The sequence below is a fragment of the Suncus etruscus genome, chromosome 6 (genome assembly GCF_024139225.1).
Source record: "Suncus etruscus isolate mSunEtr1 chromosome 6, mSunEtr1.pri.cur, whole genome shotgun sequence".
In the NCBI taxonomy this organism is placed as follows: Eukaryota; Metazoa; Chordata; class Mammalia; order Eulipotyphla; family Soricidae; genus Suncus; species Suncus etruscus.
Window position 1 is genome coordinate 46316090 of NC_064853.1, and position 20404 is coordinate 46336493.

General features: G+C 50.3%; 1 protein-coding gene across 1 annotated transcript in view; it reads left to right on the forward strand.

Moving 5' to 3' along the window:
• NKAIN1 (sodium/potassium transporting ATPase interacting 1) overlaps positions 1-17409 on the forward strand; it is a 53980-nt gene extending 36571 nt beyond the window's left edge. The window contains exons 2-7 of the mRNA XM_049775050.1: positions 7965-8102; positions 10187-10267; positions 14073-14270; positions 15027-15087; positions 15408-15489; positions 15666-17409. Of these exons, the coding sequence (XP_049631007.1) occupies positions 7965-8102; positions 10187-10267; positions 14073-14270; positions 15027-15087; positions 15408-15489; positions 15666-15675 (570 nt within the window). The 3' untranslated portion in view covers positions 15676-17409. The remainder of the gene's footprint in view (positions 1-7964; positions 8103-10186; positions 10268-14072; positions 14271-15026; positions 15088-15407; positions 15490-15665) is intronic.
• Positions 17410-20404: the final 2995 nt, after the last annotated feature.

The following is a 20404-nucleotide window of genomic DNA, read 5'->3' on the forward strand; positions in this document are numbered from 1 at the left end:
TCCCATTGTACAGATGTACAGTTGGGGGACAGAGCAGACTTGTCTAGGGTCCCAGTGAGGGCAGAGCTGCCATTCTCACAATCAACAGATGCATCTAAGACTTGTTTTGGGGGGCAAGGAGTGAACTCAATAAGCAGGGCATGAGCTTTCCATGTAGGAGACCCTGATGTCCATTCCTGAGCACTGCTGGGAGTGACTCCTGAGCCTTTAGTACCACCAGGTGTGACCCACAAACTGAATGGAAAAAAAAAAGATATTGTTTCTTTTGTTTGTCTTTGAGGCCACACCATGTGATGTTTAGGACTTACTTATGCCTTTGCACTCAGGAATCACTCCTGGCAGTGTTGTGGGACCAAATTTGGGTTTATTTAGTTTTGGTTTGGGGAATCATACCTGGATATCAAACCTAGGTCAGGTACTTTGTTCGCAGCAAGTACCCTATCTGCTGTTCTGTCACTTCAGCTCCAAGATATTGTTTTATAACTTTTTTCAAACTACAACTTTGTAAGACCTGGGGAAATCTGGCCAGGGACAGGACCTCATATCTTGCATATACAAGGATCTGTGTTCTAGCTCTGGCACCCTAAGACCCCTGAGCACTGCCAAGTGTGGTCCATGTGGTGCTCCACACCCCTGGCCCAAGCAGCACTGTACCCCATTTCTGGCTGAGCACTGAACTTCCTGCCCAGTTGGCAGAATATTGTGGGAGTGCCCCAGTCCCCTGTTTGGAAACCCATTGAAATATGTGTTGTAAAAAACTTTTAGAAATTCACAAGTGTACACTTTTTTGTTTTTTTAGTTTTTGGGCCACACCTGGTGACGCTCAGGGGTTACTCCTGGCTATGCTCTCAGAAGTCGCTCCTGGCTTGGGGGACCATATGGGATGCCGGGGGATCAAGCTGCGGTCTGTCCTAGGCTAGCACTGGCAAGGCAGACACCTTACCTCTAGCGCCACCGCACCGGCCCCTATTTTTTGTTTTGAGGGGAGCACACCTAGTGTTGCTCAGGGTGTACTCCTGAATCTGTGCCTAGGGATCACTCCTGGCATGCTTAGGGGACCATATGGGGCACCAGAAAACCAGTGCCTACTGGCTGTGCTATCTCTCTCCAGCCATAGAAGTGTAAATTATTCTTTACTTGAGTTACTTGGTTTTGCTTTGGGAGCCATACCCAGCAGTGCTCAGGGTCTTTTCCTGGCTCCATATTCAGGGACCGCTCCTGGCAATGCTTGGAGGACTAGACTGTATGTGGTTCTGGAGATTAGATCAAGCCAGCTCTGAAATTGGATCAAACTATGGCTAAAGCAGCTACATGCAAGGCAAGTAAATACCTTTCCTTCTTTGTGATTTGGGCTACACCTGATTGGTACTTAAGGGCTACTCCTGCCTCAGTGCTCAGCATTTATTCCCAGCAGGGCTGAGGGGACCACATATGCTCTGCACAGCCTGTGCTCCTAGCCTCTGGGCCACCCCCTACCAGAAACATGTGTGTTTAAAGTAAATGTCTTCCTGTCTCTGCTGCCCTCTCCCAAAAAGGTGTCTCCCTGTTGTGTGTTGTGTGTCTCTCTGCACTCGCTTCTGCATGTGCAATCACACACATTTTTTTATTTAGCTTTTCTTTTTGACACAAATGGAATCATATTGTTCTGCAGCCTGTTTTTTTTTTTTTTTTTTTTTTTTCACTTAACAGTGATGATATCCTTGGCTGTTTTCCAGTGGGATCCAAGCTGGGAAAGAGAGACAGCGTTGTGGGAGCCCTAAAAATGAGGAGGGGATGTGTGTGAATGTGTGACAAATGTGACAGTGATTGTGTCTGAGAGTATGTGTGAGTGTTGTATATGAATATGTGCGTGTGAGAATGTGTACGCAAGTGTGTGTCTGAGAATATGTATACATGTATATGTGTGAGTGTGTTAAAGTGTGTGAGTCTTAGTGGTGTTTGCAATCTGTGACTGAGTATATCTGAGAGTCTATGTTTGAATGTGTGTATACATGTGAGTGTGTTTGTGAGAATGTGTGACCGTGTGAATGTGACAGTGTGTGACATCCCTATAAGTGCCGGCACCATGACACACAGGATTAGGGAATCTGGCTCCTGAGCCCTATCTCCTCCCCCAAAGGCCAACTGTATCTGCCTCCAGACTCGAATTCTTGGGGTCGAGTTCTTGGGGTGCCCACAATTTGTTCCCCAGCACCGCCTACTTTTGCCCCCACAATAGTGGATGTTGGAGAAATTCTCTCCAGTGCTTGAGCCTTGACTGGGCCCATCTTTCCTGCCAGGCTCTCCCTTGTATTCATGTTCCTTCAGTCAGCTCTTGCTCACACCAGGTGTGGGCCCCAGATGGATCCTGGGAAAGGGGCCTCACCCCCAATCTTATCCTTCCCCCTCTCTGCTGTCACTTGCTCCCCTCTAATGAGGGGCTGGACCAGTGGGTCTCCAGGGGTCCTCTGTGACTTCAGCCCACTCCCTCATTTCACGGATGAGGAGCTGAGTCAAGTTAGATTTTTGTCAGCTGCCTCTGAAACCAATTAGGAAAGAGAGGGGGCTTGAGTTTGGGGTTGCCACAATGGTGTATGGTGGGTGGGGCTGGTGAGGTGGCGCTAGTGGTAAGGTGTCTGTCTTGCAAGCGCTAGCCAATGAAGGACCTTGGTTTGATCCCCCGGCATCCCATATGGTCCCCCCAAGCCAGGGGCAATTTCTGAGCGCTTAGCCAGGAGTAACCCCTGAGCACCACCGGGTGTGGCCCAAAAACCAAAAAAAAAAAAAAAATGGTGTATGGTTGTGGGCATATCCGAGCACCAGCCTTGTGCCTGGCACTGGGTAAAGTGCTTTGCCCATTCTATCTGGTTCCTTAGAGTATTTCTGGAAGAGGGGATGCTGGGCTCAGAGAGGGGTGTCATTTGTCTCAGTCACACAGCACATCACTGTGATCTGGGATGGACTACGAGTCAGAGTGACCCCCCCAAAGGGAGCCCTTCCCACTCCAGGTCCCTGTAAACTAAAACCGAAGAACCAACCAGGCTGGAGCAAACTACTTTTTAAAACTTTGGAGACCCCTCCCTCAGCCTTCCCGAGACAGCCGACTTCTGTGTCTATTTCCTGTGGCGACATGGCTGGAATTTTGGCCAGGAAAGTGGTTGACTTGCAGAATTGGCTGGCATGGGCTCGGGTACAAGACACTTCTGATGGGTTCTGTGGCCCCAAGCCCAGCCCCCTCCCCAGGCTCTCCACCAGCCAGCTTCCTGGGGCTGGGGTGGGCCCATCTTGCATTATTCATCCCCCCCCATGTGGGGCTCCTGGGGTTGGCGTCTAGACAGACAAGAGCATCCTACTGAGAACAGAGGCAGCCCTGACTGGGGCTGAAGGTTCCCATGGCAACCGCATCCCCCTCAGCTGGCTGCTACCCGATAAATAAATAATCAGGGTGGGGGTGGGGAGCTAAGGGCAGAGGGAGGGGTGGGGAACCTTGTGGAGGTTTCACTCTCGGAAGGAAAGAGCTGAGTTAGGCTTGAAGTTAGAGGCTTGGTGGGGGCAGAGGGGCTCCAGCACAGCCAATGAAAGCAGAAGAAGAGGTGAGAAAGTGACCCAGTGGGAGAGAACCAGGACTGGGAGTTGGTTTGTGGCACTGAGATGACCAGACCTGAAGATTAGCTTCTAGCTCATGCCACCAGACACCCTCTGGGGCCCCAAACATGTAACTGGGTCAGCTTTGGGTATGTTACAGGTTGGGCTAAAGGGTCTGGAGTGGTACCCTGATGGGGTTGGGTGAGTGAAGATTTGAGGGTTGGAACGTGTGTGTGCTGAGCCAAGCAGAACCGCAGGGGTGGGGTTCTGAGGTGTCTGGTATTCCGGGGGGTATCTGGAATGCCTAGGAAGACTAGAGGATGGATTTAGTGGCCCTGCACTATGCCAGGTGCTGCCCAGGAAGTTTGGTCCTGGATAGGGCACAGACTGCATGCTGGAAGCTTGGGGTTACTCCCCCACATGGTCCCCTGAGCTTGCTGAAAGCGACCCCAAGCACAGAGCAGAAGTAGCTCTCAAGCACCACTACATGTGTCCCCAAAATAGCCACATGGACCAAAATAGAAGAGATACAGCAGTAGGAGGCTCTGCAGTGGAATTTTCTTTTCTTTTGGTTTGGGGTGCACCTCAGGGCTTTCTCCTGGCTGTGCACTCAGGGATCACTTCTGGTGGTGCTTGGACCTCGTGTGGAGCTGGGAATTCAAACTAAGGTCAGCTACGTGCAAGGCAAGTGCCTTCACCTTTGTACTCTCTCCAGCCCCTGGGAGTTGGGTTTAAGTAATGCTGACTCCTTTCTTTCTTTTTTTTTTTTCTTTTGGTTTTTGGGTCACACCCAGCAGCACTCAGGGGTTACTCCTGGCTCTAATCTTAGAAATCACTCCTGGCAGGCTCAGGGGGCCATATGAGAAGCTGGGATTCGAACCACTGTCCTGCATGCAAGGCAAATGCTCCACCTCCATGCTATCTCTCCGGCCTCACTGACTCCTTTCAACCATATGAAAAAAGGGATTACAAATCATACACATCTGGGGTTACCAGGATCAACCTGGATTTCACACATACATGCAAGGCTTATGCTCTGCTGATGAGCCACATTGCACCCTGTGAATCATTCCTCCTTATTGATGAGAAGACTGGGGAGTTTGGTTAAGTGACCATCCAGAGATGGATGGATGGATACCAGTAACTCCAGGTTTCTGATCCAGATTTTGCTTCCAATTAGTTGGTCATCTTGTCCCTCGTGTGACAGTGCCAGGGCCAGAAAAAGCCAGAAAAGAGTTGTATGTGGCACAGAGGGTCGCTGGGGTCAGATAAAATGGAAATAGAAACAACTTGTAGCTCAGGGGGCCACATGGGATGCAGGAGATCAAACCCAGGTAGGCCACATACAAGGCAAGCGCCCTCCCCGCTGTATTATCTGTTCCCTCCTCCTGCTTCTTTAGGGTTCTGTGTGGCCGGGGATTTGGCAGACTCACAAGCAGCAGGGATAACTTCAAACTGTGGGTCTAAGAGACAGTGACATACCCAGAGCTGTATGTCAAGAAAGCACTTTGCAGGGTGATGGGCAGCCCCCATGAGGGTCAGGGGGGCTGCCTCTGTTCCCCTAGGAGCTGCTGCACTGGCCACTTAGGAGGGCAACTCAAGAAGCTGGTCTCTGGCCGGAGAGATAGCACAGTGCTAGGGCGTTTGCCTTGCATGCAGCCGACTTAGGACAGACAGTGATTCGAATCCCGGCATCCCATATGGTCCCCCATGCCTGTCAGGGGCAATTTGTGAGCACAGAGCCAGGAGGACCCCAGGAGCACAGCCAGATGTGACCCAAAAACAAAAACAAAAAAAGATAAAGAAGAAGAAGCTGGTTTCTGGCTTACAGACTGAGCAGGTAAAAATATCCCCAAAGTCATTTTTCCCCCTCAGTGCATGTGCACTTGAAGTCTTTAGAAAGGAGGGGGTCGCTGCCCCCACAGTCCGCCCAGCCTGGTTCTGACTCACTGGAGCCCCGGTGCTTCATGTGCTGATTAATGCTTCACAAACATATTCTGGGGTGTCTGACGGGGCTTCCTCTCCCACTCCTTTCCTTCCTTCACTGCTGTTGTTGCTGTCAGGGTTGCACACGCCCTGGCTGTGCTGCGTGAATGTTTAGTCACTTGTTCAGCTGTGGCACTTGCTACGAAGGGGTGCCCTCCTTTAGTGGGGGTGCTTTTACATGGGCTTCCTAGGGCTCATGTCCGTGCCAGCCTCTCTGGGGGTCACTGTGGGGCTCCTACGCATGTTCTCTGTTGACTGTTTCCTGATCCTAATGCTCACACCTTTCAGGGCTGCTCCTCCGGGGTTGCCCTCTTGTAGCTGGGCTGCTCACACCTAGGCTGCAGTGTGGCTGGAAATTGCTTCCTGCATCCCAGATCAGCTCACTGAGCTGCCAGGTTGGTTTATGGCATATTTGGCAGCACTGGAGATGGAATCTCACCTTTGCAAAGCGAGCATTCTTTTTGCTTGTGGGCAACACACGGCGATGCTCAGGATTTACTCCTGGCTCTGAACTCAGGTGGTGCTCAGGAAACTATTTGGGATGCTGGAAAATGAACTGGGGTTGACTACATGCAAGGCAACCCAGGCATATTTTTTTTAATTTGTTGTTTTGAGGTCACACACATCTATGTTCAGTGTTTATTTTTTTTTTTGTTTGTTTTTGGGCCACACATGGCAGCACTCAGACTCTGTGCTCCTGGCAGGCTCAGGGGACCAGATGGAATGCTGGGATTTAAACCTGGATTCTTCCTGGGTTTGCCACATGCAAGCATGCAAAGCAAACGTCCTACCATTGCTCCGGCCCCTGTGTTCAGTGTTTTTCCTGGCTTTGAACCAGGGAATCACTCTGGTAGGCTCAGGGGACCTTTGGGAAATCAAAGCCCAGTCAACTGCACATAAGGCAAACACTTAACTGGCTGTACCACCTCTCCAGTCCCCACAAAGCAAGCATACTACACTGAGCTAGACCTCTGGCTTTCACCTCTTTTGTTTGTTTTTTTGGTTCAAATATGGTGTGTTGAGGGGATGTGCTCAGCCCTTTGAGCTTTTTTTTTTCCTATGGTTGTTGACTTGCATTCTGTCTTTGTTTGTTCTTTGGGCCATACCTAGTGGTGCTCAGAATTTAGTCCTAGCTCAGTACTCAACAGTCTCTCCCAATGGTGCTTAGGGAACCATATGTAGTGCCAGGGATCAAATCAGGATCAGCCATGTACAAGGCAAGTGTCCTATCCCGCATACTAGCTCTCTGGTCCTTGATTTGTGATTCTAACAAACTCTTCCCTTCGGTGTGGCAATGACCAAGGGCTTGCAGCTTTGTTGTAATGTGACCACAGCTGACTGAGCTGTTCCCACACCTTATCTGTGGCATGTGAACTTTGATTGTGGTGCTTCTGAGACTCATATACTTGGTAGTGACACCAGGGTTGCCAAGTAGCATTGCTACCAGACCTTACCAGGCTGTGGGGTGGTGCTGGGAACTGAGTTCATGCCTTTTGCTTGGAAGGCAGGTGCACTATCATGGAGCCAAATCTCTGGGTTCCCAAAAATAACAATTTTGGAGGTTGGACAGTGCAGTGGGTAAACATCCAGCCAACCTATGTCCCAGCAGTAACCCCTGAGCACCCTCAATGCTTGGCCCACTGAGCTGTCTTTCTAGCCCCCTTTTCATGGGATGTCCCCACAGTAGAGTACAGACTGGGTCCAGTGTGATAGCACAGTGGTAGGGTGTTTGCCTTCCACATGGCCAACTGGGATAGACCCAGGTTTGATTCTTGACATCCCATATGGCCCCCTGAGCCTGCCAGGAGTGCTTTCTGAGTGCAGAGCCAGTAGTAACCCCTGAGTGCAGCAGGGTGTGGCCCCAAAACAAACGAACAAACAAACAAAGTCCCAACTAAAATCAAAAGAGGCAGACACTGGCTGGGACATCTCAGGGGACCATATTGGGGTGCTGGGGATTGAACCCCTGTCAACCCATGTTCAGGGCAATTATTTCCCTGCTGTACTTGCCCCAGCCTGGAAATAAAGCCCCTTTCTCTGCGACCTACAGCTTCTATGTGTCAGGGCTTCCTCCAGATGGAGGTCCTGGGTGGATGACTCAAGCCCAGGGCTCCAGAGCTGTGCTCAGTTTGAAGTTGGGGGTGGAGGGTGTGAGAGTGCAGAGACTGATTAGGCTCCAAAATCCCCAGGGAAGTTCAGAGGCAGGTGGGACCAGCCTCTGGGCAGGGAGCAGGGGGGAAGGTGTCAGGAATCCTGACTCACCCCAAAGTATTCAGGCCTATCCCCAGTCCTGACACTATGGGGACCATAGTGCCTCATTCCCTCTCTTGTGTCGCCTGACCCACCCTAGTGGGAAACTATTCTTGCCACTGCGGGGATTTCTGTGGCCCCCTCAGCCTGCTTTCCCTCCCCAGGTGGCTGCGTTGGAACGGCAGATCTTTGACTTCCTGGGCTACCAGTGGGCGCCGATCCTCGCCAACTTTCTACACATCATGGCCGTCATCCTGGGGATCTTTGGCACTGTGCAGTACCGCTCCCGGTACCTCATTCTGGTATGGTTCCCTCAGCCCCTCCCCACACCAGCCATCCAACACACACACACACACACACACACACACACGCACGCACGCACGCACGCACGCACGCACGCACACACACACACACACATACACACACACACACACACTGCACCCCCTACTTTCTCTTGCTCCTCCCCCAGCCCAGCTGCTGCTGTGATCAATACCCATGCCCTGGTGCTATTTTGCACAGTGGCTACAAGGTTGGTATTTTTCCTAAAGAATTTCCTGGGGAACAAACCTAAATATTAGTAAGATACATCATTTAGTGGGAGCCTGCCTCCCTGTGGCAGCATCCTGCTGAGAACTCCACAATCCAGCCAGCTTTTGCACCTGAGGTTTCCAGAGGAGGCCATGAGGCTCAGAGAAGTTACCTGGCATCTTCAGGTCACACAGCCAGGATTAGAGCAGACGAGGCTGAGCTACTTCACCCCGAGGCCTCTGGGATGGGAGTAGGGAGCATGGGAGGGAGGGTTATGGCTGGGTTAGGTTCTCTGGTTTACTCATGATGTGTCTATGCTGGGTTCATGGGTCAGGGACGAGATTCAAGGTGTAAGCACACTTCTAGCATGTGTGAGGCCCTGGCTCCTCAGAGTCTCCTGAACATCACCAAACATATATCTGGTGGCTCCTGATTACTACCACAACACCCCAGCACTCCCCCTCCCCAAGGAAAATAAAAACAGAAAGCAAAAAAAAAAAAAAAAAAAAAAAAACCAAAAAAAACAACCAGAAAGCAATCTAGAGGGGCTGGAGAGATAGCACATCGATAGAGCATTTGCCTTACATGCTGCTGACCCGGGAGGGACCCAGTTTGATTCCCAGCACGGATATGGTCCCCCAGTCTGCCAGGGGCAATTTCTGAGTGCAGAGCCAGGAGTAACCCCTGAGCACTGCTGGGTGTGGCCCAACAACCAATCAATCAATCAATCAATAAAGGGGCCAGAGAGATAGCACAGCAGCAGGGCATTTGCCTTACATGCAGCCGATCTAGGACAGACGGTGGTTCAAATCCCAGCATCCCATATGGTCCCCCTAGCCTGCCAGGAGTGACTTCTGAGTACAGAGCCAGAAGTAACTCCTGAGTGCCGCTGGGTGTGACCCAAAAACCGAAAAGAAAGAAAGAAAAAGGGAGGGAGTAAGGGAGGGAAGAAAGGAAGGAAGGAAATAAAGAAAAGGAAAGGAAGAAAAAAAGAAACAACCTAGAGCTGCTTTGGGGTCAGACTTTTCTCTGCTCCATCGGCACTGGTCCTACACACCCTCTCTTCTAGTTCTGGACCTGGGAGGTTTCTGCCAAACTTCATTCATCTAGGCTCACCCTTGCTCTTGCTCTTGGCATTTCTGTAGATTTATGGTGTCAGTGTTTGACATTATCCATGTTGTTGCTGGAGGCTGCTTCCACTCATTCTGAGGCTTCTCCCCACCTTTTGCAGGCTCAGCTCTCCCGAAGTGTTCCGAAAGCTTGCTCCCCTGAGTTGAGAGACCCTGGGAAAGCTTTCGGTTAGGTTATGCTGCCTGCAGCGCTATCTGCAGGGTCTGGAATTGCAGGTTTAGGATGGGTTTAGGGAAGGGCGCCACCTGGTGGTTTTTCTGCAGAGTCGCGGTGAGGGTCAGCTACTCCAGGACAGGGAGGAATTGCTCCCTTCCTAGTAATGTGATTTTACAAGACTGCGAACTTTCCCTGGAGAGGTTCTGTTGGAAGGTCTGGATAGATATAGAAACGCTTAAACGACTAGAAAGCATTCAGAATGCAGTATTAGCATTTCTTTCTTTTTTTGGTTTTGGGGCCACACCCGGTAGCGCTCAGGGATTACTCCTGGCTCTATGCACAGAAATCACTCCTGGCAGGCTCGGGGGACCATATGGGATGCTGGGATTCGAACCACAGTTCTTCTGCATGCAAGGCAAACGCCCTAATTCCATGCTATCTCTCCGGCCCCCAGTATTAGCATTTCCCCTGCAAGGCTGTCTGTCCTCTGCCCCAGCCGTCTCCACGGACCAACCACATCTACACTTCCCAGGTCCCCACACTTATCCATCCCCTCTCTTGCTTTTCCCAGTATGCAGCTTGGTTGGTGCTCTGGGTCGGCTGGAATGCATTTATCATCTGCTTCTACCTGGAGGTTGGACAGCTGTCCCAGGTAAGCCTCAGGCCTGGCAGTGCCAGGAACAGAGACTGTTTATTGACACAGGACCCCTTGGAGTGAAGGGTGGGTCTAAGGCATTACCAGTACAAGAGATTTCCCTCCTCCATACCCCTAGTCATCAGAGCTGCTCTCTTCTCACCCATTCAAGCCCTGCACCACTGCTCACAAGTAAATGATGGGGCTTGTGAGATGATTTCAAGGATGAAGGGCATGATTTATATGCAGGAGCCCCAGATTTCAGCCTCAGCACCACCAGGTGTGATCTAAAAACAAAAACAAGTCATTGATGGGGAGGAATTGAAGGACAGTATCTGTAAAAATGGACTCAAGTCCCAGGTAACCAGAAACTCAGAAGAAATCAGAAAAATTTGTTAGTTCAGAGTAAGGGGGAAAAACATCATTTACTGCTCATTACATAAAATTGAAATTCACTCTGGTAAGGTGTTTTAGTTTTGTTCAGTTTCAGGGGTTAAACTCAGGGTTTCACATATGCAAGGCATGAATTCTATCACTGAGCTAATCCCTGGCTCTGGATCTAGTGCTGATTACTGTTTTTCAGAAAGGAAATATGAGCAGGCCTTATTCAGGGAAATGGGAGAGCACATGGAAAAGTATTGCAGGAGGAGGGAGTATTTGACTTAAGAAAAGTAAGCTCAGAGATGCTACTTTTATTTTTTGATTTTTGGGTCACTCCCAGCAGTACTCAGGGGTTACTCCTGGCTCTATGTTCAGAAATCGCTCCTGGCAGGCTCGGGGGACCATATGGGATGCCGGAATTCGAACCAACACACCTTACCTCCATGCTATCTCTTTGGTCCCCTCTACTTTTATTTTTAATTTTGGACTTCCTAAGCAAGGCTCGGGGGCCTGAGAACCACTCAGCTCGCCAGGCTGGCAGTCAATGCAGAGGCCTAAAGATGAGGGACTACTTGGTTCCAGCACTGCTGTGATCATCAGGGCTACCCTGTCAGTGCTTGTTGTTCACCAAGGTCATACACAGCAGAGCTTGAAGTCACTGGTGGTTTCAGGGTTTGAACTCAAGTTTGCTGTCTGCAAGCTAGGTGAGTATCTCCAACCCTGTAGCTTGTATTTTTTGCTACAAAGGAAACAAACTCTCTGAGCCTTGTTGTCTATCCCTGCTAGATTTGTATCTCAGTTCTACCATTTCTCACTGTGTGACCCTAACCCTATGTAAATGGCTTGGCCTTTCTGAGCCTCAACTTCCTCTGATAGAGTGCTTCCTCTTCTAGTGCTTCCCAATTTCCTTTTATTATTGAGGGATAGAAGAGGATGGTATATCTCAGTGCTTGGCATCTGATTAGTAAAAAATATTTTTAATCATACAAATGAATGGATTGATGAACATATACATGCATACCACAGTTAAGAATTTTGATTAAGAATTTCTGGTCCCGGGGCTGGAGAGATAGCATGGAGGTAAGGCATTTGCCTTTCATGCAGTAGGACGGTGGTTCCAATCCCAGCATCCCATATGGTCCCCTGAGTGCTGCTGGGTGTGACCCAAAAAACAAAAACAAAAACAAAAAAAATTTCTGGTCTCAGGGCCAGAATTAGCACAGCAGTAGGGCGTTTGCCTTGCATGTGGCCAACACAGGGCAGACCCCAGTTTGATTCCCGGCATCCCATATGGTCCCCTGAGCCTGACCAGAGCAGAGCCAGGAGTAATCCCTGAGTGTGACCCAAAAACTAAAAACCAAAAGAAAAAAGAATTTCTTGTACTTTTTTTTTTTTTTTGGTTTTTGGGCCACACCCGGTGACGCTCAGGGGGTACTCCTGGCTATGCGCTCAGAGGTCACTCCTGGCTTGGGGGACCATATGGGACGCCGGGGGATCGAACCGCGGTCCGTCCTAGGCTAGCGCAGGCAAGGCAGGCACCTTACCTCCAGCGCCACCACCTGGCCCCGAAAAAAGAATTTCTGGTCTTGGGGTTTGGAGCAGTACTACAGTAGGGAGGGCATTTGCCTTGCATGTGGACAACCCAGGTTCAATCCCTGGCATCCTATAAGGTCCCCTGAGCATGCCAGGAGTGATTTCTGAGTGCAGAGTCAGGAGTAACTCCTGAACACCACTGGATGTAGCTAAAAAACAAAGGAAAGAAAATGAATTTCTGGTCTTGGGGCTGGTACAATAGCACAGTGAGTACGTCATTGCCTTTCATGCAGCCAACCTGAGTTCAATCCCCAGCATCTTATATGGTTCCCCATGCCTGTCAGGAGAAATTCTTGAGCACAGAACAAGGAGTAACCACTGAACACTACCAGGTGTGGCCCAAAAACAAAAAGAAAAATAATTCCTAGTTTCTTAGGCTGGAGTGATAATACAGGTTGGGCACTTGCTTTGCATTTGGCCAATCAATGCTGGAGATTGAACTTGGGTTGATGTATGCAAAGCAAACACCCTACCCACTATGCTATCACTCTAGCCCCAGCCCTTTCTCATTTTGGGAAAACAAGGACTAAAAAGAGGGAAAGTTTGCCCAGCATCACACACAGAAAATGGCAGAGAATCTGAATGGACTGAGGCATGGCCTGCTGCAGGCAGGCGGCTTGGCATCTCAGCCATTCTAGTGGGACGGAGTCCTTCACATAGGAAACGGGTAACACGAGCGGCCGAATATAAAATATGAAATAATGGAGACCACACAAAATGTATTGTATGGGGACCCACATCTACGAGAGAGAGACAAACTTTACTTTTTCAGCTGATCTTTTAAGCACAACTCTGGTATGCAAGGTATTTCTGTGGCAACAAAGGACAGAGAATCTTAAGAGAAGGAAGACAATGATACCAAGCCCTAGAACATACATATCAAAAGAACTAGCTGATACAGGTGAAAAGAAATCCTTAGCTGAAGAGGAGGAAGTTCTAGTTTAGAAAGGAGGTGTTTTGGTTTTGCAAGAAGCTTCTAGTAGCAAGAGAAGAGAAACTGGTTTTGTAAAAAAAAAAAAAAAAAAAAAAAAAAGTACCATCATGAACCTGTTGCTGGGAACTGGCTGGACACAACCTTTGAGTTGCAAATATACTAGCCAGCGGGGAATTTAGCAGCTTTCTTTGGTACTGAAATTTCTTTTGACTGCAGGAAAACTGAGGCTGAATTTCTGTAGTAGCAAGGGAGGCAAAGCCAAATAAATAAAAGGAAAGAGATATATAATGTCACCGCATGTCATGAATATAACAGGAATATAGCCAGTAATCCACGCAGGGGTTATGACTGACTTCTCCAACGGGCCTTCTGGCTGAAATATATTTCTTGGGGGGAAATCAGGCACTGCACCAGGAAAGCCAATAGACACATCTAGTGCGTGCTTTCCTAATAATGGAGACATCCATGCTACGTGCATTGACAATGGCCTGTGCTGAGAGGATTTCACTGGGAAGTTGAATGGCTATGTCCCTTCCTTCCCTGAAATAATGGTGCCCCATTATGCCCCTTTATGAGTCTGGAGCAATAATACAATGAGGTGTTTGCCTTGCACTCGGCCCACCTGCATTCAATCCCCACATTCAATATGGTCCATTGACTATTGGCAGTAGTGGAGCCAGGAGTAAGCCCAGAGCACCCCTGGGTGTGGTCCCAAAACAAAAACAAACCACACCCTTTCACCCACCTCCCTACAAACAAAAGCTTAGCCCTTTTAGTATGACGGAGTAAATTCTACATGGTCCTCAAGCGCCACCTACTGGGCATATGCAGACTTGCAGTCATACTGGTCCAGGGGTGAAGCAGATGGGGGGAACCCCTCCCCCAGCTCAGTATCCCAGGCCCCCCTGCCCCCAGGACCGGGACTTCATCATGACCTTCAACACGTCTCTGCACCGTTCCTGGTGGATGGAGAATGGTCCCGGCTGCCTGGTAACCCCTGTCCTGAACTCCCGCCTGACCTTGGAGGACCACCACGTCATCTCTGTCACGGGCTGCCTCCTCGACTACCCCTACATCGAAGCCCTCAGCAGTGCTCTGCAGATCTTCCTGGCCGTGAGTCCCTGTTCCTCAGCCTCTTTTGCTCACCATAGCTAGAGGGCTGCACCTACCTGTGTTTATTCTTGGCTCTGTCCTATGTCCTGTGTATCCTGTCTACTCCAGCCAGTGAGTGACCAGCTTCATGTACTAAATACCTTACGTTTCCAGTTTACCCACTATATGACCTTGGACAAATACTTGCTATATTTAGTTCCCCCAAAGTAGAGATGCCAGCCTCATAGCACTGTAAGAGAAGAAAACCATGAGTCTTTAAAGATCATCCTGGTCTCCGCTTGTCACACATGGGTCAAATTATGTTCTTTCCTCATAAGCCAATATAGTATTGATTGCCCAAATCCAATTGAAAAACCTGAGACTCAAGAGGTAATGATTGTGGCCAGTGGCTAGCGTGCTTGCCTTACACATGTCCAGCCTAGGTTTGATCCTTGGCACCTCACATAGTCCCCTGAACCCAGCAGAAGTGATCCCCAAATGTACAGACAGGAGTAACCTCTGAGCACTATCAGGTGTGGTCCAAAATCACACAAACAAAAACCTGAAGAGATAATATTTGGGCCAAAAGTTCCCCTCCCGGGATGGGGAACAGATGGCTCTCTGCTTCTCGGGCACCAGCATTTACCTTGTCATTTTTGTGACTTGCCTTATCTCAAGACAGTGGCCCCTCAAGGTAGGGTGAGCAGCACTGGGCAGTGCCAGGAGCGAGCACTGCCCTGACACCCTTCCCTCCCTGACAATCATTCCTTCCCACAGCTCTTTGGCTTTGTGTTCGCCTGCTACGTGAGCAAAGTATTCCTGGAGGAGGAGGACAGCTGTGAGTAGCTTCGGGGGACCCTTCAGCACCAAGGACAAGACTTGGGGGCAGAGTGGGGGGCCATAGGGGCACACAGGGGACCTTCTGTGGGGCTCAGAAAAGGTGACAGGGTGAGTGGGGACATGCATGATTCCCCACTTGTGTGATGCTTTGTATCACCCCTTGTGTGATGCCCACACCCCTTGTGTGATATCTTGCATGATACATACTCCCAGCAGCTCCCAGGGACAGCCCTTCTAGCTGGGTTCCCCTCCCAGATGTTGATCCACCCCCAGATTGCCCCTGTCTCTTGCCTTAATTCAGCCTCATCTCTCCCACAGTTGACTTCATCGGTGGCTTTGACTCCTACGGGTACCAGGCACCCCAAAAGACGTCGCATTTACAGCTGCAGCCTCTGTACACGTGGGTTTTTTGTTTTGATTTTGTTGGGGGGGGGGCAGGCCCAGCAGTGCTCAGGACTTGAGAGCCTCTGCACTCATGGTTCACTCCTGGTGGGCTCAGGGGGCCATATGTGGTGCCAGGGATGGAACCCACAAGGACAGAGACTCACGTCCTTATCCTGCCTTTGCTTCCCACAGGTCCGGCTAACTTCTGCCTGTGTCTACTCACAGACACTTTGCTGGCAGCTGGACTGACCAACGCCGCCCGCTGGGACTTCGTGGGCAGGCGCGCCCTCTAGCGGCCCGTGGACCGATTGCAGCCGGCGCTGGCTGCTGGTGGCTGGCTGGACTTGGACTTGGACTTGGCCCTTTCAGCCCAGACATCTGGGATGGGGCAGGTTGGGATGCGGGAGGGGGATCTCGGGGTTTGTATTTTTTTTAACTCAGCCTTGGCTGGCGCTGGGGCCTTCCTCTGTTCTCCCTGTCACTCTCTCCCCAGCATCCTGTACCTGCCCAGAGAGAAATGGCCCTGCAGACAGGCTCACCCCATCTCTCTCTGCACTCACTCACATCCGGCCCAGAGGAGATTCCAGGAATGGGAGCAGGCTTCTAACGACTTCTCCCTCACTGTGGGACTGTGAGGCCTGGCCCTTGAACCCCTCTCTGGGCCTCAGCTTCCCCACCTCAGATAATTAAAATCACTCCTTAGTCACTGGAAGTCTTCCCATCCTTCTCACTTGACTCTCAGACCCCTGCAAGAGGCCAAGGTGGTAATTCTCCCTTGCAGCTGTGGAAACTGTGGCCCAGAGATGCGAAGGGTCTCACTCAGGCCCCTGCTAGGCGCCAGCTGGTGGCAGGCTTGCACGGTTTACTCACTATGCTTTAGCTCCACCTGTGACTGGTCTCCAAGCCCCTTCCATCTTGGACCCTCTAGGACCCTGTGAGCCACCCTCCTGCCTCATCGCCACCACTTGCCAAGGCCCCTCTTAAAGCAATATCCTTGTTCTCTGGCTGCACAGATGGTAGGAACCTGAGCCCAGAACCCAGCCTGAATCCAGCCTGACCGCAGGGAGCCTTCCTGCTCTCACTCTCTGCCCTTGGCAGGCTTCTCAAGCTCTCTCAAGTAAGAGGCACCATCACCTCTCAGCTCCTGGGTCTGCTGCATCCAGGATCCCACATACCCCCACAGCTCCACCACGGACATGTCCTGCGTCCTGAACCTCAGCCATCGGGAAGCCTGAGGTTCCATAGTAGAAGAGGCAGATCTGCCCCATCCTTAGAGTCCCAGATCACTCACCAGCGTCTCTGACCTCGGCATGTCCAGAAACAACCTCTAAGGAACCTGGAGCTGAAAGGGCAGATCGGTGCTGTAGGTGCTAGTGGGAAGTGGGAACCCAGAACTCTCCCTGAAACTCTTTCCCCCTCCCTCCACAGACATTCCCCCATGGTCGATATGTCAGCTCTCTGCTATGGGACAGAGTGGGCCTGGATCCAGGAGGAGCAGGTGGGGAATGAAGGCCTTGCACACCTGTCTTGTAGGGGGCGGGTATCCACCAGTATCCACCCCAGCATCCCTTGCTCTCCACTTCCTGCTCCTGCTGAGCTACCAGCCCACTTCTGGGGTTCTTCTGGCCACCACAGACCCTGGGATCCCAAGTGGTTGACCCAGTCAGTTCAAGGGGTGCAGCTCCAGAGGGGACAGTTGCCTATGGGTGGCTCCCTCTGAGGAACCTCTCCTGACTCCAGTCCTCTCCTCTACCCCTACCAACTGTCATCTCCCTTCCCAGCTCTCTCCCTTTCTATTCAAAGGGTTTAGCCACTGGTGCTTTGCAGCCTTTTGTTTTTATAAGATGGTCCCTGCTGGGGGCCAAGGGCCACCTTCTCTTCCTAAGACTGTGCAAGGTGGATTCTGTGCCGCTGGTTATTAAAGATGGTGTTTTCTCTATCTTCCTGCCCTGAGTCAGCGTCACAGAGGTTCCTGCGTGAAAGGCAGGTGGGAACTGGGAAGTCATTGTCCTCGTCCAATACTCTCAGGCACTGCTTTGTGCCTCTCCTGGTTGTGTGGCTGGTGCTACTCTCCCCTTCCTCACCCAGAGAATCAGGGAGCACTCAGAATCCGAGGGAGCTGCCGCCTATTGATTTTCCTGATGAAACACACTTGGGTGACTGCTCCAAAGAGCCTTTGTCTTGCTTTTGTTGTTGTTTTGGGGCTATACCCTGTGGTGCTCAGGAATTACTCCTGGCTCCACACTCAGAAATTATTCCTGTTACGCTCAGGGGACCATACAGGATGCTGGGGATTGAACCCCGGGCAAGGCAAATACCATAGCTGCGTTGCTATCTCTCTGGCCACTACATTTTGCTCTTTCCACTCCTCACTAGGAATTCATTCCTGACATGGGAAGAGACAGCAAAGAGTGTTTTAGACACAAGAGCGTGTTGTCTAATTTCCCTCCTCTTCTCATTCTTGTTCCCATGACAGCAGCCATACACTTGGAGAAGTTCTGGCACATTTACTTATGCTTGCCAGGGTTTTGTTGTTTGCACAACGTGGTTACAGTGCACTGAAGATCACAATTTGTTGTGGTGCCAGGAATCAGAAGTGGCAGTGCCACTGGGAGTAGCAGTTGGCACGTCAAGTGGTTCTGGGGACCAAATTCTTGGTCTGTCACCTGCAAGGCAGGCTCTCTACCACTTAGCTATCTATCACACATAAGATGTCACACACATCTGTCACTATCATTGAACTATAGCCATCCTCAGATTTTTTTTTTGATTCCCAACTTTTTCATGCAGTTGACAGCACATTTTACTTCCCTTTCAACGGTTTCTTTCCTTTGAATCTTGAAGATCTTCCTCCAATAATACACCTATCCTTGAGCTATAGAGAAAGCTCACCTGACTGAGCACATACTTTTTATGTACCAGGTCTAAGTTTGCTCCCCAAACCACATATTGTTCCTCCAAACCCTGCTGGAAGCAACTTTTGGGCATAGAACCTTGAGAAGCTCCCAAGAACTTATACTGCTGAGTCTTTCTCTCTCTCTCTCTCTTTCTCTCTTTCTCTCTCTCTCTCTCTCTCTCTCTCTCTCTCTCTCTCTCTCTCTCTCTCTCTCTCTCTCTCTCTCTCTCTCTCTCTCTCTCTCTCCTCTCTCTCCTCTCTCTCTCACCTACCGAATTGGAATTTTTATTAAGGTCCCAAGATAATGGGCTGGAGAGATAGCATAGTAAGTAGTTGGGTGCTTGCGTTGCACAAGCCAATTTGTTTTTTGTTTTTATCTTTCTTGGTCTGTTTTTTGAGCCACACCTGACTGTGCTCAGAACTTACTCCTGGCTCTTTGCTTAAGATCATTCTTTTTTTTTTTTTTTTATTTGTTTTGTTTTTGGGCCACACCCATTTGACGCTCAGGGGTTACTCCTGGCTATGCGCTCAGAAATTGCCCCTGGTTTGGGGGGACCATATGGGATGCCGGGGGATCGGTCCAGTCCTACGCTAGTGCTTGCAAAGCAGACACCTTACCTCTAGCGTCACCTTCCCGGCCCCTTAGGATCATTCTTTTTTTTTTTTTTTTTGGGCCACACCCGGCGGTGCTCAGGGGTTACTCCTGGCTGTCTGCTCAGAAATAGCTCCTGGCAGGCACGGGGGACCATATGGGACACCGGGATTTGAACCAACCACCTTAGGTCCTGGATTGGCTGCTTGCAAGGCAAACACCGCTGTGCTATCTCTCCTGGCCCGTTAGGGTCATTCTTAATGAGGCTTAGAGGACTATTTAGGGGGCTGGGAATTGAACCCAAGTTAGCCATGTGCAAGATAAGTGCCCTTCTCACTATACTATGCCCGTGGCCCCAAACAACCCAGTATGATCCTAGCACACCAGATAGTCCTCTGAGTACCACCTGGTATAATATCACCACCAACAACAAAAAAAAAGATGGCCTGATGAGAGGCCCAGAGGACTTCAGTGACCTTGCAAACATATATGGTGATGAGTTCAAACCCCTGGTGCCTCTCATACACAAAGAACAAACTTGGCAGCAGCTTTACTATTTGAGTCTGGCAGCTCTCCTGTCTGCGATACCAGTGTAGTAAGGTGTGTGTAGGCATCATAAAAAGAGGTACAAGCCCTGGCAGGCACCACAAGTAAAGGATGTGTGATTATCACTGCCAGATTGTGTGAGCATGTGCAAGCCTTGGAGTACCATGGCCAAGTGTACAAGCACCTAAGATATGACATTCACCTCACCTCCAACCATGGAGCACCACAGCCAGATGTATATGGAACCCTCCCCCCCACCATGGCAAAAGCAGGTGGAAAAGGGGAGAAAGGGACAGGACAGAAAATATCCATAAACGAATTGGAGAAATGGGGAGGCTACTCCCAGCAATGCTCAAAGCTTATACCTAGCTCTGTGATCAGAAGTCACTCCTGGGGCTGGAGCGGTGGCGCTAGAGGTAAAGCGTCTGCCTTGCCTGCGCTAGCCTAGGATGGACCTCGGTTTGATCCCCTGGCATCCCATATGGTCCCCCAAGCCAGGAGCGATTTCTGAGTGCATAGCCAGGAGGAACCCCTGAGCATCACCAAGTGTGCCCCCCCCCCACAAAAACATATACTCCTATGTGTATTAGGGATCAAATCCAGGTTGGCTAGGGACAGAGAGGTAGTACAGAGGCACTTACATTGCATGCATCTGACCCTTGTTCAATCCCAAGCACTCCATATGGACCTCTGAACACAATCAGGAATGACCCCTGAGCATAAAACTAGGAGCACTAGTATTGGTCACATACAGGGCAAATACCTTAATTCCTGCAGTATCTGGTTCAACAAATTTAAGATAAAAATCCAAGAGAATCCTGAGGCAACTTAGCATTAAGCACAAGTGGTTCTACATAGGATGGCCAGGTCAATCATGCAGACTCCCTTGTTCTGGGA